General features: G+C 46.7%; 1 protein-coding gene across 2 annotated transcripts in view; it reads left to right on the forward strand.

Annotated features, from left to right (window-relative positions):
• Positions 1 to 1,255: 1,255 nt before the first annotated feature.
• Positions 1,256 to 25,025, forward strand: part of SPPL3 (signal peptide peptidase like 3) — a 78,707-nt gene continuing 54,937 nt past the window's right edge. The window contains exons 1-2 of one of the 2 annotated variants that reach the window (XM_041003962.1): positions 1,256 to 1,522; positions 1,558 to 1,823. In XM_041003962.1, the coding sequence (XP_040859896.1) occupies positions 1,801 to 1,823 (23 nt within the window). In that variant the 5' untranslated portion in view covers positions 1,256 to 1,522; positions 1,558 to 1,800. Of the gene's footprint in view, positions 1,824 to 25,025 lie in introns of both variants that reach the window. The other variant, XM_041003963.1, reaches the window with a different exon arrangement.

Genomic DNA, 25,025 nt, shown 5'->3' on the forward strand with positions numbered 1-25,025 from the left:
TTTTGATTTGAAAGACAGAGTTACAGAGATCTTCCATTCACTCCCCAATGGTCGCAACACGTAGAACCAAGCTCAGCTTCTTTCGGGCTTCCCACGCAAGTGCTGGGTCCCCAGCACTTGGTCCATCCTCCACTGCTTATAAGCAGGCAGCTGGATTGGAAGTGAAGCAGCCAAGAGACGAACCAGGTGGAAGCTTAGCTTGTCAGGCCACAGTACTGGCTCAGAGTCTCAATATCACACAGCACAACCCATCTACTCCACTGTTGACTTTGAAGGCCAACCATCAACATCTTGGGGCTTGCCTGATGTCATTCTCTCTTAGAATGTGTGTCTGCCTCTCCCCTCCCCACAAGTCTCTTTGCTATCAGAAGGCCTCATTCACTCCTGGAGGAGAACTATCCTCTCTCCCCAGTCCTGGATTCACTCTGTTGGTCTCTGGTCTTGCTCTGTTCTACTTCTAGGTCTGCTTTTGGCTCCCTGACATCTTTCCTCTTGCCAAGAATTCTCGTCCTTTCTCTGCATCGTGCCTGGGCCACCTGCTCCTCCGCCTTCTAGCATCTGTTTACAGTCCTATCTGAAGTAACTCCAACCCCCTAATCATTGTTTCATTGCCTCGTGTCTACTATCTTAAAACAAAAACAAAAACAAAACTCAGCAGTTAATCTCCAAGTAGCTGGGATTTATCTGGGTCTTTCCCTGGAGAAAATAACCAACCTAGGATAGGGACCCAGCAAAATGCATTGACACCCCATTGGCACCCAATATCTGTTGTTTGGTTCACTGAAGGCAAGCATGGGTATTTGTCTTGGCACCCCGAGGGCCTGGCCCAGAGCCTGGACGCCGGGAAGGTTGGCTGCATTGGAAGATCGGTCTACATGAATGAATGAACCGATCTATGTAGGGATGAAGGCAGGCAGAGCTCCGGAGACTGGCCGGCTGACTGAGGGGACATTTAGGGACCAGCGCACTGTCCCAGATCGAGCGGCAGCCAAAGGCGCGTCGGGACCCCGCCTGGCTGGGGAAGCGGGCGGGCGAGGGGCGCGGCAGGCGAGGGCTCCTCGTGGACATGGTGCAGGCGCAGCACGCGGCAGCGCAACCGCCAGAGGCCCCCGGGATCCGACCCGCCGCCGACGTCTCCTCCGCGCATGGGCCGGGCGCGAGGGGCGGGGCGCGCGTCACGTGAGCGTGTTTTGGGCACGTGACTCGCGCGGGCCCCAGGCTCGCCCCCGCCCCCTGCTCGCCTCCCCTCGGCGGGCGGGTGTGATCCGAGCGGCCTCGCCTCAACGCCTAGCGCCCCCCTCAGCCGCCCGAGCCGCCGCCTGGGCCGCCGCCTCCGCCCGCCGGCCATGTCCTCCGGCCGCCGCCGCCGCCGCCCGAGCGCGGCGCTCCCGCGGCCTGGCGCGCAGTGAGCGCGAGCCCGTCTTGCCGTTCGCCCGCCCCGGGGCCCCCTTGTTCTCCGCGCCGCCGCCGCCGCCGCCATGTTGGGTTTGGAGCCGCAGCGGAGCCGCCGCCGCCGCCGCCGGTGAAGAGGGAGAGAGGGAGAGAGAGGAGAGAGAGGAGAGAGAGGCCGAGAGCGGAGCCCGCCCCGCCCCGGGGGCCCAGGGAGCGGGGCCGCCTCGGAGCCCGGCTCTCCCCGCCAGCCGCCTGCCCGCCTTGCCTGCTGTTCGAGTCAGCGAGCGAGCGAGCGAGCGCCGGGGCCCGGCCGCGCCTTCCGCTCCCGGCCCGAGCGAGCCAGCCAGCCAGCCAGCCGGACGCCGGGCCCGGCGACAGCCTGCAGCGGAGTCCTCGAGAGTCAGCGCCATGGCGGAGCAGACTTACTCGTGGTGAGTGCGGGGCTCCGGGAGGCCCGAGCGCGACGCGGGAGCGGGGGTCGGGGGCGCCGGCCGCGCTGGGGGTGGGGGGTGGGGTGGGGAAGAGGAGGAGGAACAGGTGCGTGGAATTGGGGTGTGCACGCCCCCCACTTGCCCCCCAACCAGAAGGGGAGGCTGTCGCTCGGGGAAGGCGGTGGGGCTGCCGAGGGGACCCGGCGTCCGAGAAGGGGGATGGAGGCGGTAGCGGCGGATGTCATCCGGCGTTGGGCGGAGCAGGGGATGGGAGAAGGGGAGAGTGACCCCGGGGACGGGGTGGGAATTCCACGGGTGGGAAGTGGAATCCCACGGGCACCCCGGAATTGACTTGTGGAGGTGACTCCTCCAGGACAAGGAGGAACGGAATGGGTGGAGAGAGAGGCGGACCAGGGCAAAGGTGGGCCACCGGGCCGAGAGCAAGCGCTGGTGAGAACAGGTGATCCGAGGCAAAACTTGCAAGTTGTGAGAGAGAGAGCGAGAGAGAGGAGCAGCTGCCTCCACTGTGGGGTAGCCGGGGAGAGGTGATGAGGTTGGCAGAGGCCCCGAGGGGAGAGCAGGAACCTCGTGGAAGCCCTGCAGGGAGCCTGTTTGGGTAGCCAGGTTCTGGAAGGGAAGTCACTGGTGACAGTGGGCTGGGTCGAGGCTTTGTCAGGGTTGGTACTCTGTTAAGGTTTTGAAGTGGGCTTGGGACCCTGGGCCAAGTCCCGGCTTGAAAGAGTTCTGTATCTTGGGGGGGGGGGAGGACTTTCGAAGTTACTAAGTAGCATGTGAAACCCATTTGGTAGTTTGTGGGGTGCGGCCTCAGGTGTCCAGAGCAGGGACAGTGCCAGCGTCTGGGGACACAAGGACCCGTAGACCTATCTTCGGCGCTCACGGATGGCATATTTGCAGAAAACGTTGAAGGGAAGGGTGGTAGCATCCCTGGAGAATGGAAGCAGAATAAGGGGGGAAAGTAATGTCTGAAGGGTGAGGAAAAGACTGGGTGATTGTGGGTATGGGATGGGAAATCCGCTTGCAGTGTATAGAGATTACAAGAAGGTTTGTTCTTTGAGGCAGTTGTGGTTTGGGGCAGAACTGTTTCTTTAGGAAAGACCCCGACAGACTGGGAAGAGGGGTGGGGTGGCCTTGGGAGTTGCAAGACCTGGTTAGAAGGTCTACTTGACCAGTTAATCTATTTTTAAAGATTTCTGTATTTGTTTGACAGGCAGAGTAATGGGAGCCTGAGAGATTTTCTATCTCCTAGTTCAGTCTGCAAATGCAGGACATAGCGTAGGGCCAGGTGAGAGCCAGGAACAGCTTTGGGGTCTCCCACATGTGTGCTGAGGATTCAAGCACCTGGGTCATCTTCCATTGCCTTTACAGGTGCCTTAACAGGAGGCCGAATCAAAAGTGAGGCAGGATGGTCTCCAGGCTGTGCTCAAATACGGAGTGCCAGTGTCGTATGCCACTGCTAACCCGCAGCACCACAGCGCTGGCCCCGGGAACTCGCTGTCTAGCTTGAGGTGATCCTGGGTTCTTCATTACTTTTCTTTTAACTCAGCTGTGAAGTAGGGGAATTCCCTATATCTGAAGTTCGATGACTGGCTTTATGAAACACTTAGAAACCATGAGGTGCCACCTTTTACACCATCACTTGCGGCTTTTTCAGGGAACCAAGACAGTGGGTAGTATCTGGAAATCATGAATGGTGTGAAGTAGAACGCTTTCATCGGGTGGGTGGGCTGCAGTGGTTGGGTACTGCAAAGTCAGAGTTGGTGACTGGAGGTAATGATCCCGAAAGGAACTTGATGGGTGTCTACGCCATCTCGAGCAGGAAACTGCGCAGTCGAAAGTAAAGAAAGAACGAGGCTCTTGATAAGCAGTTGTGAGTGCACACATGTTGTTTAAAGAGTCACTGACTAATGGGGACGTTTTGAGGGACAGCGCGCTGAGTAGTGACTGATGTGGAATGCGAGGTTGCAGCTGGCCTGGACGGGCAGAAGCTGAAGGTGAGGCTGCTGGTTGCTGCCATCCAGTGCCTTGTCCTGTGGCCCTGCTGAGTGTGCTCGTGACTGCCCGCCATTTCTCCTGTGCTGTGCTGTTGCAGGGCCATGCGGCGTTTGAAACGTGGAAAACTCTGGTCAAGAAACAGGCTGCACACCGCTGTGGGCAGTGTTGGTCAGCTGTGCTGGTGTGAAGTTGAACAGTTTACCAGGTCCTTTCTGTTCAAGTTAGCTTCCTTTCCTCTCCATTCCCTTGTGTTGGAGTTACAGGTAGAGAAACTCCTCAGGGTCCAGGACCTTTCCTTCGCTGTGCGTTTGAGAGGAAGAAAGTTCTTGCTTTATTGTGAGAAAGGGTGGTGGAGGTAGGGAGAAGGCTCCTGAGTCAGCTTGGGAACAAACGAAACTGTAGCGGGGTTCATATATACTCGTGTCATTCTCCGAAGTCCCCAGACTCCGCAACATTGCTCTGCTTTATGGAGGCCATGCGATGTCTGCGAACTATCCATGATATTTTATCTGTTTGGCCCAAATTCACCAGTTGTTTTACTCATTCTCACTTGCAATACAGATGAGGAAAGGGGTTTTTCAAGAGTATACATGGACTGATTTAAGGAGTATCTGTTACTTTGCAGTGTCTGTCACTCCTTTTCTGGTGTAAGTCTCTGTTCCCACTAACCTCTTAGGGTAAGGCCCCTGGAACACTGATGCTTATCAGTGGGAAACTGGATGGAGCACCAGGCTCCTGACTTCTGCTGGCCCAGCCCTAGCTGTTGGGGAGTGAACCAGTGGATGGAAGGTCGTTTTCTTCTGGTCTCTCCCTGTCACTCGGCCTTCCAAGTAAATTTTTTTTTTGTAATTGAGTGCATTGTAATGGTGTGTTTTCTGTGTGCTGGGATTTTACAAACAAGGCAGAGTAAGAAAACCAAGGCTCGAAGAGAAAATGGAGGCAAAGGGTAGAAGGACTTAACATTAGTATTGATGGGCCCGGCGCGGTGGCGCAAGTGGTTAAAAGGTCCTCGCCTTGCACGCCCGGGATCCCATATGGGCGCCGGTTCTAATCCCGGCAGCCCCGCTTCCCTTCCAGCTCCCTGCTTGTGGCCTGGGAAAGCAGTCGAGGACAGCCCAAGGCTTTGGGAACCTGCACCCGCGTGGGAGACCCGGAAGAGGCTCCTGGCTTCGGATCGGCGTAGTATCGACCCGTTGCGCTCACTTGGGGAGTGAATCATCGGATGGAAGATCTTCCTCTCTGTCTCTCCTCTCTGTATATCCGCCTTTCCAATGAAAAAATAATAAAAATAAATCTTTAAAAAAAAAAAAAACATTAGTATTGACACTAAGATACTGAGATTGAATCTGTCCGTTTTTGTTTCTGGTGTCATTGCTCTGAGCCAGCCTCTTCTGTTGGAGTTCCTGGAATAGCGTGTCACCAGGTGTCCTTCTTTCTCCACAGTGACCTGTCTTCCGCCATGGTACCCTAACAGCCTCATTTACAATTCTATCTATGACTTTTGACCATACTTAACAATGGAATCCAAATTTCTTAGCGTATAAAGTTTTTAAAAGATTTTTATTTTTATTAGAAAGTCAGATATACAGAGAGGAAGATCTTCAGTCTGATGATTCATTCCCCAAGTGGCCACAATGGCCAGAACTGTCCTGATTCGAAGTCAGGAGCCTGGAGCCTCTTTTGGGTCTCCCACGCGGGTGCAGGGTCCCAAAGCCTTGGGCCATCCTCGACTGCTTTCCCAGGCCACAAGCAGGAAGCTGGATGGGAAGTGGAGCTGCCGGGATTAGAACCGGTGCCCATATGGGGTCCTGGCGTGTTCAAGGCGAGGATTTTAGCCGCTAGGCTGCCCTGTTGGTTCTTGTGTGCATGTCTTAGGGCAGGCAGATAGTAAATAAATAAAATAGACAGTAAATGAATAAACAGACAAATGAAATAGTACAGGTTATACAAAGATGAGACCTTTTCTTTTTGGTTTTCTCTCCTGTGCCTCACATGGTAGTGGGTGATTGGTACCTTTTTACCGAACAGGTGAATGAGAAAGCTTCACAATGTCGGTCTTAAGATCCAGTCCAGGTTGCATTACATTGAGATGATAAATTGTGATCACGGGCATTGCTATGACAGATATGAACCAAAAGTTCTAAACCTGGTAATAACAATGAGTGCAGAAGTCTAGAATTAATACAAGTCAGTTCTTTAGGGTCGCCATTGTGTATTGTTTTATCTGATATAGTCACGGCTTCAGCTGATGGAAGCTTTTCAGAGAGAACCTAGTTGAAAACACGTGTCTTGCATTATAGACCTCAGAAGGTTTGCTCGTTTTAAAAACATGTTTTGCCTGTAGTGAAAGTGCCATGATCATATTGTTTGGGTGATACATGGTTTAAACTGAAATTAGCCAAAGCTAACACCATGAATTTGTGTTTAAATCATTTTCCTCAGTGTTTGGTATAAAACCTTTAGGAGAAAAAAAAAAGCTGAGGTTTGTAAGCACATCAGCCTGTAATTATCAAGTAGTACTATGATTTTAGCTGCCTGATGTTCATGTTTTTCCCAAAATAGATTTTTTTGTGATCAAACACCATTGAGTGGCTAGAAAGCATATAGTTCTGTATAATTCTGTTTCATTTCAGTGTTAATAAGTTTTGTTTTCATTATTAACTGTTTCACCAAACTTATTTCTTTCTCTTTTTTTTTTTTTTTTTTAACTGGGAAAGTCAGATTTACAGAGTGAAGGAGAGACAAAGATCTTCCATTTGCTGGTTCACTCCTCAAGTAGTCACAACAGCCGGAGCTGAGCTGAATCCAAAACCAGGAGCTTCTTCTGGGTCTCCCATGCGGGTGCAGGGTCCCAAGGTTTTGGACCATCCTACATTGCTTTCCAGGCCATAAGCAGGGAGCTGGAAGGGAAGTGGAGCAGCTGGGATATGAACCAGTGCCCATTTGAGATCCTGGTAGTTGCAAGGCGAGGACTTTAGTCACTAGGCTACTGCATCAGGCGCTTCATCGAACTTATTTCGTGAAAATCAAGGGAATCCTGAGAAAGAGAGAACTTAATCAGGTGGTGTTTGAGTTGGTTCTTTCTGTGATTGCTGTCCTTGGTGACAGAGCCATAATCATAACTTCATCCTTAAAAATTCTATAGTCAATTTTTGATGTTTCTGCAATTTGATGGTTTCTTTTTAGGAATTAAAAAATAATGGCTTTAAAATTTTTTTTAATTTTATTTTTATTGGAAAGTCAGATATACACAGAGGATGAGAGGCAGAGAGGAAGATCTTCTGTCCGCTAGTTTATTCCCCTCGCAGCTGCAATGGCCAGAGCTGAGTCAGTCCAAAGCCAGGTGTCCAGAGCCTCTTCTGGGTCTTCTACGCAGGTGCAGGGTCCCAAGGCCTGGGTCATCCTCACCTGTTTTCCTAGGCCACAGGCAGGGAGCTGGAAGGGAAGTGGAGCTGCCGGGATTAGAACTGGTGCCCAGATACGATCCCGGTGCGTACAAGCTGAGAGGTTTTTAGTCACTGGGCTATTGCACCAGACCCCAAAATAATGACTTCTTGTGGTGTAAATCTAACTTAAGGAATATTTGCATCCTGAGTATCCACAGAGTATTTTTAAATCTGCTGTAAAATGTAAAAGGCACGGTGGTTCTCTTCTGGAATTTGCACTGCTCGGGTGTCTAAGATCTCAGTGTTGCAGGGAAGCAACCACGTTACTGTGCATGATCCTTTGTGGGAATCAGAAGTCAGGTTTATTAACAAGTCTCATGAGGGCTACAGTTGAAAATGGAACAGTACCACTTGTTGCTAGACTAACCCCTATAATATGTTCAAGACCTTAGCTCAGTGACTGCATTGGTTAAGAGACCGTGTAGGAAATCCCATCTTGGTTTGTGAGGTCTACCCTAACCCAGTACAAAACTTGAAGGTCTCTATCCTTGGATCTAAAAGCAGAATAAGTGATCTTAGGATAGTAGGCCCTCGTTGAAGGGAAGTGATCAAACAGTATTCAGTTCTCAGTACATTTGCATTTAAATCCTGAGCTGTGATCACCTAATTCTGCAGGGGTTTCCTTGGGTCAGGATGGAGGCTTCTCCTCCACCGTTAGCTGTGCTGGGCCACGGCTTCGTTCCAGGACTGTGTTTTGTTCAGTCCTTATGCTTTTCCTGCCCCCAGCTTGTTTGTCAGGCTCCAGTGAGATCGCATAGTAGAAATGCTTTGTAAAGACGGGATACTTGCCTTGTATAATACTTGGCTCCATAAACAGTTTCTCATTGTAAAAATTATTTTCTTGTTTTAGGATTCAGTTAGCATTTAGGTATTAAAATGGTCATTCTATAGAGAGTGCTGAATATTGTCATTAAAAACATAGAAATAATAGTTGGCAAATTGTCACTGATTTATGTTGCTTTTGGAATGGGTCATAAGCACATTTAGTCACGATCTCATAGTTGGTTACTACATTGTACAAAGCGAAAAAGAGATACAGGCACCGTGCTTAGCTGTTCCCAGTTGAGGTGTCCACTTTGCATACAAGAGTCCTGGGTTTGAATCCTGGCTCCACTGTGGATTCCTGCTTTCTACTAATGCTGAAGGCACTCATCGGTAGGCAGTAGGTGATGGCTTCAGTGGCTGGGTCCCTGCCACCGCCTTTGTGAGCATTTGGAGGTTTTTACCCAGCGAATAGGAGTGTGCTGACTCTCCCCATCACCCCTCCCTCTCTAAATAAATACATACATTTAAACAATTTTCACATTATTCATTTTGGCTAAAGCTATGCCTTTTCATGGAATCATTTCGTTTTGATCCTTTGAAGAGTTTCCTACATAATCTACACAAATGAAGGAAAGGCAGTGACTGAAGTTGTGTTTCTCAGTGGTTTTTTTTTTTTTTTTTGAATGCACAGGGAAGTTTCCCACCCTTCCAAAGCCCAGGAGGGGTTGTTAGCAGTTTGTTATCTGTTTCCTTACTCCACACCAAGTCTGACAGGCACACCCACTTCCCCTCATCCCAGGCCTCAGGCCTGGGCGGCACTTTTAACCTAAATAGGACTTGTGTAGCAGAGTTTTTGTTCATTGTTTCTCTAACCTGGTTATACAGACTCATGAACCTAAGTATAGCGCCTGATTTTGTTTTGTTGTTTGCCTTAATTTTGCCTAGAACTCTAGTTTGATCCTCCAGACTGGATTAAATACTTTTGCCCTATAGTTATACTTCAAACCACTATATGCTGAGACTTCATGAACTTGCAAAGATTTATACTCATGTCTCGAAGCTGCTTACAAAAACACTGCTGTTAAAAGTGAAAGCTGTGAAGAACAAGTTACCTTGGCGTTGATTAGTGCAGACATTCGTACGAGTGGTACCTGGGAGTGCGCCTTCGGCTGGTTTTGACTTAGTTGAATGCCCGCATGGGTATGCCTTCCTCTCCACTGTGTGACTGTTATTAAAAAGAAAAAAGAGACATGCTGGAAAGGAGAAAAGAAATAGTTGACGGTTAGGAATAGGTTAATTAACCAAAAAGGAGAGAATCGAGGTTTGGGAACTGAAGAGATGAGCAACGGGAGGGAGAGGCATCATCCGAAGCAGCACCGCTAGTTGTGGGGGTCATTAGGGAGGTGTGAGGTGGGAAGAAGCATTGGGGCACGAGTGTGAAAAGCCACAGGGTTCAGAGAGAAGGAGTGAAACCAGCTGTTAGATTTGCAAAGGAAGTTATTGAAAGTGCCCCGGAGGCGGAGATGTGAGCCTAGGGTAGGGTCTGGTCAGAAGGAAAGGCTCCTGTGAGTGCCGGCTCGTTTGAAAAGGTAAATGTGAAAGAGGATGACACGGAGATGGCAGGGTCTTAAAGGATTTGTTATTGTTGTTACTGTTTTTTGGGGGAGGTTGTTTTGCTTTTAGAATAGCGTATTTAAAGGGTTGGAGAAGTTGATCTTGAAAAGAATAAGTCTTATTTTTAAGCAGAAGTTTCAGTTTGGAGAGTTTTACCTTTAAGGGTTTCAATGTGGGTGTTGTGAAGGGTTGTTAATGGGGAATGCTTGGTGTGCAGTTTGCATCTTTTGGTCTTTTTATCATCTCTAGTTCAGATTATATTGTGTTTGGATGTTGTAAAGCCTTCTTATTGTCTAAGTATAAAACCTGACCTCTAAAGGTGAATTTCTGAGCAGTCCTGGCCTTACAACCCTACCTTCCTATATTTCCTTTGATATACTTGTTACTTTGGCCAAACTGCTTTACTATTTTCTCTTTTGTTTAAAGTGACTTACCCTTCTACTTGGTTAGCATTTATCTAGGTCTCTGTTGTCCCCTTGTGATAGGGTCCCAGGTCCACAAGAAATATTGATATCTGTGACTGTTTCTGTCATATGAGCAGACTTAGGGTAGACTAAGACTTAGACTTGTGTTGAGTATGTATTTTTAAAAGCTTTGTGTATTTGCAAGAGTTGGGTGGAGGTGGGGAAGGAGAAACAGATCTTTCATCCACTGATTCATTCCCCAAATGGCCACAATTGGTGGAGTTTTGCCTAGTGAAAACCAGGAACTCCTGGGTCCCCCATGTGGATGTAGAAGCCCAGGTACTTGGTCAGTCCTCTGCTGCCTTCCCAGGCCATTAGCAAAAAAGTTGGATTGGAAATGGAGCAGCCAGGACTCAAACTGGTGCCCATATGGGATGTTGGCATTGCAGGTGGGTATTTAACCTGCCACCACAAGCCCAGCCCCATATTGAATATTATGTTTGCTGATCATGACAGTGAACTATATATAGGTAGGATCCAAGTCATTAATTTGGTAGTTCAAGAATCCTCATAGTTTTTTTTTTTTTAAACAATGGATGTTTTAGAGGTGATGTTTGCTAGTACTGGATTTTAGTGTCCTCCCAGAACACATAGAGCAGCAAAGACTGCTCCTTGAAGAAAATACAAACGTAAAATTGTTGCTTTTAACTTGGTTCTAGTGTTGTGACCATCTTTGCTTTACTACTTCTCTCTGCACAGCACACAGACAAAGCCAGCCCAGGCACTGAACCATCATCTGCATTTTTCTTCAATTCTTTAGCATTGTCATCTGTATTTATCTCCAGTCTCATTAAACAAGTACATATTTATCTGAAAGGGAAAGTGGTGAGAGGAGGGAGGAAGAAGGAAGGGGGATAGATAGATAGATAGATAGATAGATAGATAGATAGATAGATAGATAGATAGATACTGACTGAGATATTCTACCTGCTGGTTCACTCTCCATATAGCCAGGAACTCCGTCTAGGTCTCCCATGAGAATTTCACAGGTCAATCTTCTCTTGCCTCCCAGGCACGTTAACAAGAATGCTGGACTGCTGTACCTGCCAGAATAGGAGGAGGGTCAAGTCAGGTTGGGTCAAATACCTGCTGGTATGCACAAGATCTGTGACTTGGAGGTGACCTGATAGAGGAACTTTGGGAACTCCTCTATCAGGATGCAGTCCCTGCAGGTGAGTGCAAGAACCAAGGCTGGGAGCAACCTAGACCAAACCAGGTTACAGTACCTGCCAGCATATGCGTGGGTCAGGTCTGGGGATGAGACAGGCTGGGCCAGTTCATAGCACCCATTGGCAGATTTGAAAACCAGGATGGGCTTGGGTTGGGCTACAATGCCAGCCGGTTGATATTAGGGCTGGGATTGGGGGCTGGCTGAGTTTTGCTAGGCTGCAGCACCTACCAGTATGAGCTGGAATTGGGGACAGGCTGGATTAAGCCTGGCTGCAGCACCTGCTGGTGGATGCTGAGGTGAAGTGAGCCATGCCAGTCTGGGCCGCAGCACTCACCAGCACACCTAACTCAGGGTGGGTGGGAGGGCAAGCCTAGCAGGGGAGCTGTAGGGACTCCTCTACTGTGCCATTGCTCCCACTGGTGAGCATGAGAGCTGGGACTGTAGACAGACCACGTTGGGCAGGGCTACCAAGCCCATGTGGCCTGCATGTGACCTGGGTTAAGGGGAGAGCCAGTCTGGGCTAAGCGACTGTATGCACTAGCACATGTTTGAGCTAGAGTAAGTGCAGGCTGATCAGGCTTTGCTGCAGCATCATCTGGCAAGTGCTGGTATTGGGGGCAAGTACTGCCAGTACCTGGAGGGTGCAAGATAGGGAGCTGGGAACGGCTCTAGTTGGGAAGCTGTGGGTACCTCTCTGAACTGCATCTCCCACTGGTGAGCGTGAGAACCAGTGCTGGAGGTGGACCTGGCCAAACAGGCGGTGGCACCTGCCAGTGTAAGTGTGTGTGCATGGTGGTGTCATTTGGGTTGAGCTAGACTCCCAAGGCCATTGATGGGTAACAAGAACTGAATGGGTTGTGGGACAGACTGGACTAGTCTGTTGCACGTACTGGCAAGCAGAATAACCAGCACAGGGACGGGCCTAGTGAGGGTTGTTGGGAGTTTCTCTGACTAGGCTGCAGTTCCTACTGGTTAATGTGAGGGCAGAATATATAGTGGACACAGTTAAGCTGGGTCACAGCATCCATTGGTTTGTGTATGTGATGGGGCTGGGAACAGAACTGATCAGGTGGCTGTAACCATCAGTGTGTGTGTAGGCTGATGTGGGTGGTGGACTGAGCTGGACCCCACACTGGGTGGCACACAGAGTCAGGTCTGAGGTCACCTCTGGTGGGATTTCCTTGGGGATCCTTTCCCCAGCTGGATCACTGGACTCAGAACTCCAACCATGGCGAAAACCACAGGATATGTGGTCTGACCATGGAGTGTGTATGTGTATCAGAACTGGGTCTCCACGGTTGCTGAGGCCTATGTGGTGGACGGCATGCCCAGATGTTCATGGAGGGACATGACAACCAGTTCATTGAGGCCTGCAGAAGATGTTTAATACCGTAGAAGATAGAACAAATTGGGCAGTCTCCAGGACAAGCTTTGACAGCAGGTATCTGGGTGAATCCAGAATTTAGGGTGGATTGTGTCAGCCAGTGGACCTTGGAAGGATTTTCTCAACCTTGGAGCAACAAAATCAGCAGCATCTCAGAACTATCTAAACCACTTGAGCAGTGTCCTCAAAGCATGTGCCACATCAGGGACCCCGAGATAACATCGGTGGCCTTTCCCCATTCCTGGATACTGATGCGTTTGGCTTCTCCCACTTTGCCCAGATAGCAGAAGAAAAAAGGAGATTGGAGACAGTTGTCTCACCTACTTTTTCCCATTCCTCGACCCTCTCCACTGTAAATGGCAGCCACATGGGCATGCATCCCTCACAATGATGTAAACATCATCAAAAAGAAAATGAACTGTTTTAAAAATAAAAATAAAAAAAGGAATGCTGGATCAGAGGCAGAGCAACCAGGACTGGAACTGACACTCAGGTGTAGGTGTGAGTGCAGCAGGTGGAGGCCTAACCCTCTCCTCCACGGTGTCAGCCCTGTCAGCAGCCTCTCAGCTTCTGTGAATGTATTTGTTTTATCCTGCCAATGAGCGCTTGGTAAATAGGTGGCATATAATACTTTCTCAATCAGGGAAACTCAGCTTTCCTTTAGGGTGGGTGGGGATGCTTGGCAGGAAGCTTGCTTGGAGGGAGGAGGCGCTGTGAGTTTTGGAAAACAGCTTCTGAGCAGTTTGCTTGCCCTTTCTGGGCCACTGTTCCAGAATTCATGTTTTCTGTGTTTAAGATTTTGCCTAAGAAAGCAAATTACTTAAAAAAAAAAAAAAAGATTTTATCTGAAAGGCAGATTTACAGAAAGGAGAGAGAGAAAGTCTGTCTGCTGTTTCATTTCCCAGATGGCCACAAGCACCAGAGCCGAGCAGATCTGAAGTTGGGAGTAGGAGCTTCTTACAAGTCTCCCATGTGGGTAGAGGGTCCTAGGGACTTGGGCCATCCTCCATTGCTTTCCCAGAGCATAATCAGAGAGCTGGATCAGAAGTAGAGCAGCTGGGACTTGAACTGGTACTCAGAGCAGATTACACTGCAGAACCACGGATAACTTTCAAATTTTTAAAATTTATTTTAAAGATTTTTCTTAATTGAAATTCAGGTATACAGAGAGGAGGAGATACAGAGAGGAAGATCTTCCATCCATTGATTCATTCCCCAAGTGGCCGTAATGGCCTGAGCTGAGCCGATTGGAAGCCAGGAGCCAGGTGCTTCTTTGGTTTCCCATGTGAGTGAAGCGTCCCAGGGCCTTGGGTCATCCTCGACTGCTTTCCCAAGCCACAAGCAGGGAGCTGGATGGGAAACTGGACCGCCAGGATTAGAATCAGTGACCTCAGGGGATCCCAGTGTGCAAGGTGAGGATTTTAGCACTAGGCTACTGTGCTGGGCCCCTATGAGTAGCTTTTGAAAATAGAAAATTTGGGGCCCAGCGAGGTAGCGTAGTGGTTAAAGATTATATGGAGGCAGGTTCATTACTGCTCAGGTTTTTGGTTGTGGACAGACAGCAGGAGGAAGAAGATTCGTCTCTTGTCTTTAGGGATATATCAGATCCTGTGGTTCTTAACAAATGAAAGAAATCAATTGGAACTAGCACTGCTTGATCCTCTGCTTGTTCTAGATGTTTAGAATTTGTTTTGACCTACCTGTTCTTTATCAGTTATATATTCCTTGTACTGTCTAGCCACACAGCCCACTTAAACGGTAAATTTAAAATTTTAAAAAGATTTATTCCTTTGAAGTGGTGACAGAGGAAGAAGGGAGGAGGTGAAAAGTTACCATCCATCTGCTGCTTCATTTCCTAGATGCTCACGACACCAGTGCTGGCGCAGGTGAGTCTGGGTCTCCTGTGTGGGCTGCAAGGACTGTAGTACTTCAGCTGTCACTGCTGCCTTCTCAGGTACGTGAGCAGGAAGCTTGAGTTGGAAGCAAAGTAGCCAGGACTGGAAGCAGGCGTCCCAAGCTGTGACTTGACCTGTTGTGCCACAACACCTGTGTCCAGAATAGGATCTTTACGTTCAGTGACTGAACATTGTGCCTTTTCAGGCTGTGCTGTCATGACTAAAATAGATACATTCGGTCCTTTCTGTTCCCGAGTCTATAGTGCTGTTAGAGACTGGGTGTCACATGCCAACAGATGTAATTAAGACAACTTCAAGAGGAGGAGCTAGCAGAATGGGACATTGCATAGGTTGTGAGTCGCCGTCTGTCAGTTGATCACTAGAAGGACTGATTCTCGCTGAAAGTGTCTTTAATACTTGAGTCTCAACTTAGCTCTCCTAGTCTGCCTCAGTCCCCACATTTGCCATTGGTAGATGTTGAATCTGCGTTATTGGTTTATATTATTTAACTGGTCCTAAAGGCAAATGAAGTTGTGACCCCTTGGTGCCAGTAATCAATTGCTTTTTCACTGCCTTAAGGATGGGTTGGGGATTAGCAGATAGATAGCTGATCTGTTCCCCAGTGACTGAATTTAAACACAAAAACAAAAACTGACTTTTATCTTTTGAGTGCTTTCTTTTTAGCTGCATTAGCTGGTGCACAAAAGAGTCAGGTCTGAAGTCTCCTCAGGAAAGATTTCTTGGGGAACTCCTCAACTAGGCTGTTGGCTGGGTTCAAACTCCAGCCCCGGAGAAAAGCACAAGACATATGGTTCAACCTTGAGGTTCACATATGGGGACTGGGCCGCCTCAGTCGCCGATAGTTATGCTGTGAATACACACATGTACTCCGAGGACGGGAAGGCCAGTTCATCTAGGCTAGCAGAGGACGTGGAATGCCTCATCAAAGGATGGACGATTGTCCTAGTCAAGCTTTGTGGCATGTTCCTGGGTCTGTGGGTGCTCTCAGGTAGACTTTGTCAGCCAATAAAACTTGGAAAACTTTTCTCAGCCCATGAAACTAACAACTCAGAACTATCAGAACCACTCAAGTAATACCCTCAAATCATTCTTCCCCACATCAGGGTCTCTAAGGCACCATCAAATGACTGTCCCCATCCCTGGGTGCTGATGTAATTTGATAGCAAGGAGTGGCCTCCTTCCTTCCCTGCCACCTGCTTTTGGACACAGGAGGTGGGTGGGAGCAACCCTGAAACAATTATTCTACCCACTCCATACCTGGACCATGCCTTCCTTAACAGAGGCCTGTGTGGACATGCACCCCTCTCAGCTATGTAAACAATACTAAAAATAAAGCTGGAAAAAAAAAGGGGGGCTCTTTGTAATTAATGGTTCTTTGAGAACAAATGGAACCTTTAACCAAGTAAGCTTGAAAAAAAAGGTGCATATTAAATAGAGATTTATAATTGGAATTAGCATATTTTGAGCTCTGAGAGGTTGGATGGTAAAAAAGAAACCTATTTAACTCATTTTAAATGTCCGAAGACACATACCCAAGGAAGAGTTTGCGTGGCATTTTACAGTTCCTGCAGCAGTTTCTTGTGGGGAGTTCCACCATAGCTGGCTTCTCATTCTTGTAGAAGATGAAATTCTAGCCTAGTGAAGAAGAAGAAAATCCGTGCACAGGCTCGACATGTAGCTGTGTGTTTGGGGACAGGGGTACTGAATAAGATTACTCAAGGAGCTGGCATTGTGGAGCTGACTAAGTCCCTGTGATGCTGGCATCCCAAATGGGCACTGGCTGTGTTCCAGCTGCTCCACTTTCAAGCCAGCTCTCTTTGTTTGCTGATATACCTGGAATAGCAGAAAAAGATGGCCCAAGTACTTGGGCACCTGCCACCCGTGCAGGAGACTTGGGTGAAGCGCCTGGCTTTGACTTTGTCCAGCTCCAGCTGTTGTGGCCATTTGGGGAGTGAACCAGCAGATGAAAGATCTCTGTCTTGTTTCTCTCTCTCTCTGTATGACTTTAAGTAAGTGAATCTTAAGAGAAAAAAACACCCTCAAAATTATGTTTCCAGAGATAAATTGTGTATGGTCACAGTTTCCCTGGTCTACATGGCAAATTATATGGCAAGGTGAAAACGCAACAGAAAGATTTAAGACATTTAAGTAGGGATATTTTAGGAAAAAGTAGCATTTGACTTACACATGGACTTTGAGTTAATCACGAATTGCTCGTCAGATAGCATAGCTGTGATTTAGGAAATGAAAGACTGTGTTCTGGATATATGGGTTCAGAATTGGACACAAGCTTGATGCGTGAGTCATCGGCCTGTTCGCATGTATTTAGTAAGAGGAAGTCATTCATTTATATGCTGAGTTGCGATCCAGTCCCTTCATTAGGCATTGTTTTTAGTATTCAGTAAGACTAACCCTATTTTGATGTTTCAGAACATTCTTGATACTTTTACTCATTTGTATTTTCAGGCTCTATAAAGCATCTTCTTAATGTTTTAATTGAAAATATAAAAAAGAGTTCCCAGAAGTGTATGGAAAGTGTCTATTAATGAAGAAAAGAATGCATGGATTTCAGAAATTTTGGCACTATAATTAACATTTTAAAATTCCAGTTTCCATTAACATTTTAAAGTGTCCTTGTACATTTTAACTGTTATTAAGACAAAAGGATTCCTTTTCGGTAACTAGCCAGATTTTTCTCCATTGAAGTTTAGGATTTTTAAAAATAGTCACTACATTCATTGTCTACTACTTTATCCTTTTTATTGATATTTTAATGCTGCTATTTCCTCACTTTTTAAAAGCTGGTTATCACTTTTAAAGAATTATTTCTTTTCACAGATTTGCTTAATATCAAACTGCTACAGTAGACTAATTGTTCTAATGATTCTTGACTTAAATTTATAGGAAATGATATATTTAGCTCTTTTTTTTTTCCTTAAAAACTTTTAAAGAATATGTAATTAACTATTATAAGGGATCGAAGTAGGACTCTGGCCTTTTCAGCAGGGAACCACTACTGATGTTTAAGCATCAAATTTTTTTTTTTTTTAAGATTTATTTTTATTACAGAGTCAGATATACAGAGAGGAGAAGAGACAGACAGGAAGATCCGATGATTCACTCCCAAAGTGCGCTCAATGGCCAGTGCTGTGCCGATCTGAAGCCAGGAGCCAGGAACTTCCTCCAGATTTCCCACATGGGTGCAGGGTCCCAAAGCATTGGGCTGTCCTCCACTGCTTTCCCAGGGCACAAGCAGGGAGCTGGATGGGAAGCAGAGCTGCTGGGATTAGAACCAGCGCCCATATGGGATCCCGGTGCATTTAAGGTGAGAACTTTAGCCGCTAGGCCACACTGCCGGGCCCTAAGCATTAAATTTGTGATACAGATTATTTTCATCATGTTAAAAGATGAAAAGTGCTTTGATAGTTTTTTAAAAAAGATTTGAAAGAGAGAGAAGAGACAGACCTTTCATCTGCTAGTTCACTCTCCAAATGATCACAATGGCCAGGTTGGGCCTTGGGACCTTGCACCCGTATGGAAGACTCGGAAGCAGCTCCTGGCCCTGGATTGGCTTGGCTCCAGTCAAGTGAACCAGGGTATGGAAAATCTTTTTTTTTTTTTCTCTCTCTCTCCTTCTCTCTGTAAATCCGACTTTCCAATAAAAATAAATGCATCTTTTTAAAAAATATATTTATTTGGGCCCCAGCATGATGTCTCAGTTGGCTAATCATCCCATGCAAGTGTGGGGATCCCATATGGGCATTGGCTCATGACCTGACTGCTCTGTTTCCTATCCAGCTTCCTACTTATGGCTTGGGAAAATAGCAGAGTGTAAACCCAAAGCCATGGGCCCCTGCACCCACGTGGGAGGCCTAGAATAAGCTCCAGGCTCATGGCTTTGGATCCACTCCGCTTTAACCATCATTGCCACTTTGGGAATGAACCAGCAAATAGAAGATTTTTCTTTCTGCAAATCTGCCTTTCTAATAAAAATGTCTTTTAAACCATAACTGTTTATCATAAAACAGTGTTACAGGGAGAAACCGAGAGACTTGGACCATCTTCTGCTTCTTTCCCAGGGAGCTGGAGCAGAAGTAGAATAGCTGGACTGGAACCAGTGCTCCCAGTTTTGTAGGTGGCAGCTTAAAGTGCTGAGCCACAAAACGTTTTCATCTTTTGGTTAGGTCTCTCATCCATTTTGAGTTGATTTCCTGTATGTAATGTGAGGTGACATGTGTCTTTCATTTCTTTTTTCTTTTTTGTTTCTGTATGAATATCCACTTATTTTGGCACCACTGTTTATTGAAAAGCTGTGTTTTTCCCATTCAGTCAGTATCTTTATTTTAAAGAATGACTTGACTGTGGTTGGGTTTGTTTCTGGATTACCTGCTCTGTGGAGCTTTGTATGGCTTTTCATCAGTATTATACGGTCCTAATCACGGAACTTTTACAGCACGACTTAAAATTGGGTAACTTTGTTCTTGTGTTTTAACATTGTTTGGATTTTCATTTTACAGTCAGCTTGCAAATTTCTAGTACAAAACAAAACAGGGTTGGGATATTGTTGAATCTGTAGAAGAGTTTGGGAGACTTGACATCAATACTAAGTACTGCACTCTGTGGACGTGATGTGGTCTGTCTGAATTTGCATAGACTGTGGCCATCTGTTTATCACAGTGCTACTTGGTGATGTACATTTTATCATTCTTTCACTCTTTGGTAAATGCATCCTTTTATGTGTTTCCCATTGTTGGATACAGTTGTAAATGATGTTCAGATGTAAATGATTTCAGTTTCCAGCTTTTCATTGGTAAGAAGCAAGATCACAACTGAATTTTTAAACTAATCTTACATGTTGTAATCTTGTTAAATTCACATTACTTCTAGTAGCTTTCTATATATAAGGTTTTTGTATATGCTGAAAATCCAATCTGCAAAAGGTATAAAAACAAATTCATTTCATCTTCTTTTGATAATGTTTATTTTTTTTCCCCCTTGCCTTATTTCACTGCAGTGCTCAGCAGAAAGGAGAGTGGACATTATGGCTTTGTTGTTGAACTTGGTTGGAAACCTTTCCACTATTTCGTATGGTCTGTAATTTTTTTAGATGTGTTTCTTATAAGGATGAAGAAGTTTCTTCTATTTTTTTTTTTAAGATTTTTTTTAAATTTTCATTGGAAAGGCGGATATACAGAGAGGAGAGACAGAGAGGAAGATCTTCCGTCCGATGATTCACTCCCCAAGTGAGCGCAACGGCCGATGCTATGCCGATCCGAAGCCAGGAGCCTCTTCCAGGTCTCCCACGTGGGTGCAGGGTCCCAAAGCCTTGGGTCGTCCTCGATTGCCTTCCCGGGCCACAGGCAGGGAGCTGGAAGTGGAGCGGGGCTGCCTGGATTAGAACTGGCGCCCATATGGGATCCCGGGCGTGCAAGGCGAGGACCTTTAACCACTTGCGCCACTGCGCCAGGCCCTTCTTCTATTTTTTAATTTAAGATGTATTTGTTGTTTTATTGGAAAGTCAGATTTAAAGAAGGACAGAAAGATTTTCCATCCACTGGTTTACTCCCCAAGTGGCCACAACAACCCAAAGCCAGAAGCCAGGAGCTTCTTCCAGTTTCCCACACAAGTGTAAAGTCCCAAGGTTTTGGGTTGTCCTCTACTGCTTTCCCAGGCTACAAGTAGGGAACTGGATAGGAAGTAGAGCAGCTGGGATATGAAGCTGCACCCATATGGGATCCTGGCACATGCAAGGCAAGGATTTGGCCTCTAGGCTATTGTCCTGGGCCCAGTTCCAAACTTCTTTTCTGTTTGGTTCAGTGTTTTCATGGTATATTTCCCTATGTGTTTGTCTGTATACTATATCTAAAATGCTTCTTATATCAAGCATATGATTAGGTCTTGTTCTTTAGTATTTGCTTTTTTTCTTTTGCTTTAAGAGATTTCTTTTACTTGAAAGTCCTCAGGTGACTGGGGATGGGGGTGGGGAATGTGTGTGGAGGGGTGAGGTCTTCTAACTGTTGGTTTACTCCCCCAATGGCCATGACCAGAACTGTGCCAGTCCAAAGCTGGAAGCCAGGAGCTTCCCCTGTGTCTCCCTCGTGGATGCAGAAGCCAAGGCATCAGGCTGCTTCCCCAGGCCATAAGCAGAGAGTTGGATTTGAAGTGAAGCAGCTGGGACTTGAACCTGCACTCACAGGGTGTGCAGGCACCACAGCAGAGACAGCCTGTTATGGCATGAGGCTGGCCTCAAACTTCAGATTTTTACCATTTTGAGTGGTTTTTAGGAAATGCACAATATGCATCTTTAATTTAGCACCATCTGCTTTGGAATAATCTTATATACCACTTCACCTTTTTATTTGAAAGATAAGATTACAGAGAGGGAGAAAGATCTTCCATCTACTAGTTCATTCCCTAAATGTTTGGGTCCTTTCTGTTTGCATTCCTCATCGTATTTGTGTGAATTATATTTACAGTGGAATCATCTGCAGACATTGTCATGTGTGTTTGGGAGGTGCCTTTATGCTAATTGTCCACTCCTGTGTATGTTTTCGTCCTTGTGTCCTAAAACATTTATCATCCTATTGCCTTTTTGGAATCCCTAACAAAATTTTTTTTGGGCTCAACGCCGTGGCCTAGTGGCCAAAGTCCTCACCTTGAACGCACTGGGATCTCATATTGGCGCCAGTTTTAATCCCGGGTGCTCCACTTCCCATCCAGCTCCCTGCCTGTGGCCTGGGAAAGCAGTCGAGGATGGCCCAAAGCCTTGGGACCCTGCACCTACATGGGAGACCCAAAAGAGGCTCCAGGCTCCTGGCTTCAGATGGGCGCAACTTGGGTCGTTGCTGTCATTTGGGGGAGTGAATCATTGGATGGGAGATCTTCTTTGTCTCTTACCTTCTCTCTGTATATCTGACTTTGCAATAAAAATAAATAAATCTTAAAAAAATTATTCCAATAAATTATTTTTATTGGAAATCCAGATTTATACAAGGGAAAGATCTTCCCTTCTGCTGGTTCATTCATCAGATGGTGTCATAAAGTGAATTACTTCAGTGCTTGATGTTCTCCTAATTGCACACCTAGTTTAAGAAGTAAATACAAAGCATTATTTAATGATAGTTTTTTCTGTGAATGCAGTTGCAGTGTATGTTAGGGATGTGTGTGTGAAGCTTCACAGAGTTTAGTATTGGGGAACCAGTATTCCTCTGGTGTTTTCCAGTCACCCTTCAACAGACCTGGCTCCGTCTGCAGTTTAGCTGTCGTGGTCCAGGTGATTTTCCGTATCAGTGCAGACATCTTACTGTTTTCATAATATTTCCTAGTGTAGTGATGCTCATGTTTCCACATGCTAAATAATGTGTTATAATTAATTACTTTGCTTCGTTATTACAGTTGGGACATTGGTTTTTTAAAAAAATATGTGGTTGTATTATCTATTCAGTTTTTAAAAAAGATTTATTTATTTTTATTACAAAGTCAGATATACAGAGAGGAGGAGAGACAGAGAGTAAGATCTTCCGTCTGATGATTCACTCCCCAAGTGAGTGCAACGGCCGGTACTGCGCCGATCTGAAGCCAGGAGCCAGGAATTTTTTTCTGGTATCCCACGCAGGTGCAGGGTCCCAAGGCTTTGGACCGTCCTCGACTGCTTTCCCAGGCCACAGGCAGGGAGCTGGATGGGAAGTGGAGCTGTCGGGGTTAGAACCGATGCTAATATGGGATCCCGGGGCGTTCAAGGCGAGGACTTTAGCCGCTAGGCCACCCCGCCGGGCCCTATCCAGTTTTTTAAATAATGGAATAAAAATTATAGGTACAGTAATTTTTGTACACACATATTCTCACTTATTTAGGTCATCACTTTTCCAAAGTGCTCAGGACAGTCTATCTACAAGCACTCAGGCCTCTTAGGGGTGATACCCAAATGTAATCAACACCAGATTCTTTCCTATTTCGTACATACACACGTAGCTTGAAGTTTTATACAATTTAATAGTTTCGTTCATGAAACAGTTTTGTGTACATCAAGTCATCAAAGCAGAGGTGACAGTCGCCTGTGTTTGCAGACTCTGCATTGTGTAACATCACCATCATTTCTGGTTATTAAAAAAATCACTTTCATACATTTATTCACACGTGTTTTTTTTGTTGATATAATATTGTTATTTTCCATGGTCAGTTTTGTAGGCATAGGGATTCCTATCTCACACATAAAGGCTTAGCTAATAATGTCACACCAGTAGCTGATGTGAAGAGTTGATGTGTTTGGGGTAATAAAAAGCAGAGCGGCACAGCTGGACAGCTGTGGACCACAGCAGCAAACTGTAGGCCTTCAGTCCCGCAGCCAGGAACAGGTATGCCCCCGATGAAGAAGCATTCTGCTAGGGGGGTTTCAGTGCCTCTTAGGCTTTTTATTGTTTTGTTTTGGCTTAAAATTCTTTGATTTTGTAAGCAGACATGATTTCTTTTCTTACAAATGCATGCTGCCCTGTCCTTCAGTGAACTGGCATGTATTTTCACCGTGTTGTCCAGAGGCACTTTCTATGCAGCGTTTAACAAAGCCACCTGCATCATTATAATCAAGTTCCTGATAATGCAGTGCCAAGCAAAGCTGTGGAAAGAATGGAAACGCTGGAAATTGAGTTCTGAATAAAGCAACCACTTGTAAGGGCAGAAAAAAGGGATGTTAACATATTCAAATTCTTAGAAAGAAAGGGTGGTCTTCAACCCCCAAGTGGCCTGAGTGGTGCACTACTGCAACCATGCTGAGCTGAAGCGGGGTAACTTGAGGTCGAAAGCCAGCCCTCAGGGCATGTTGTTCCAGTGGCAATCATATCTTGATATTATCTGTAATATTAAGACTTACATGTATTTGAAAAGTAAAGTTATGGAGCGAGAAAGAGGGGGGTATTCAGATCTTCCATCCACTTACTGGTTCAATCCCCAAAATACTGCAACTGCAGAGCTGGGCCAATTCAAAGCCAGGAGGCAAGAGCTTCTTCCAGGTCTCCCAAGTGGGTGGTAGGGACCCAGGCACTTGGGTCATCCTCCACAGTTTTCCCAGATGCATTAGCAGGGAGCTGGATCAGAAATGGAGTAGCCCCAACTTGAACCCGAGCCCATATGAGATGCCAGCAGAGCAGTGATGGGCTAACCCACTGTGGCACAGCACCACAGTGCTATTATATTCTTATTCATTGATAGCATGTGTTACCAATAGTGGCAGTTTGTCATGTTCTTTTTTGTGAATAGAATGAAACTCCTCACATTTGTCATGTGCCCCAAATGCAAAAAAAAAAAAAAAAAAAAGTCAAAATTTGGCCCCCTCCCACTTGAATGCCTGAGGAAGAAGGAAGATCCTGGCTGACATCTGGCATCATGCCAAAGGCTTTCAGAAGGCTAAAACCTCCACTGCATGCCAGAGAGCTGCACAGGAAAGCTTAAATTTAAAGGGTCAGACACTTCTGTAACATGGATACAGATTGCACCGGAACGGGTGTGCACGAAGGTGGTGGAGCAACAGATTGGGTTTGATTCCAGCCCCCACTGGTGCTCGTGAGAGCCAGTTTGGGTGTAGAATAGGCGAGACTAGGTCTTGACTCCCTCTGAACTATGTGAAAGCTGTGTCTGGGTGTGGGCCAGGCAGTACTGTGCTGCAACAACCAACAAGAAACAAAATGGGTGTGGTGAGCAGAGCAAGGCCACTGCACTTGTCAGAACAGGAGGTGGACAAAGTCAACCTGGACCGGTGACCCACTGGTGTGCGAGAACTGCCACTGGGAGGAGACTCAGGGATTTCATTCTTTATGCCTAAAAAAAGTAAGTAAACGGAAAGACACTTAAGCACTCTCTTGTCCCTATGAGTGTTTGCAGCAGAATTTGACAGCCAGCTGGCCTGTACTCTTGCTCCCTGTAATTCAAAATGGACTCTTTGCCACCTCCCTGCTCGTTACCTGATGGGTCTAATAACCTCCTGCCTGGCCCACAAGGATTTCCCCACTGGGAGATCGGAACCCGTTGGACAGCTGCCTAAGCCAAGGATGATGGGGCGTTTGGGAAATTCTTGCAAGCTTCTCCGAGTTATGTAGATTCTGACTGTTCTTATACAACATGCTGTGTGGAAACCTCTTGAATCTCTGAGGGAATTAAAGTTCCCAGCATCCCTGCACGTACTGCTGCACTGTCCTGCTTCTGGTCCTTGTTCCCCCCGCCTCCAAGCCTCTGCTTCCCACTCTCTATGGGGACCTCGGTGGCTCCGGCTGCCACTTCTTTCCCTTCCTGCAAGCTGAGCTCCCCCCGGGGGGGGGGGCTGGTAGCCTCCTCACTGAGCCCCCAGCACAGCCTCCATCCAGGTCCCTTCCCCCATTAGAGGGCAGGCGGCCCCACGGCAGACACCCCAGAAGCTCCCCCCACCCCACACCCTGAACAC

This window comes from Ochotona curzoniae, unplaced genomic scaffold, assembly GCF_017591425.1.
Source record: "Ochotona curzoniae isolate NIBS_2020 unplaced genomic scaffold, NIBS_Ocur_1.0 scaffold_274, whole genome shotgun sequence".
NCBI classification, from domain to species: Eukaryota; Metazoa; Chordata; class Mammalia; order Lagomorpha; family Ochotonidae; genus Ochotona; species Ochotona curzoniae.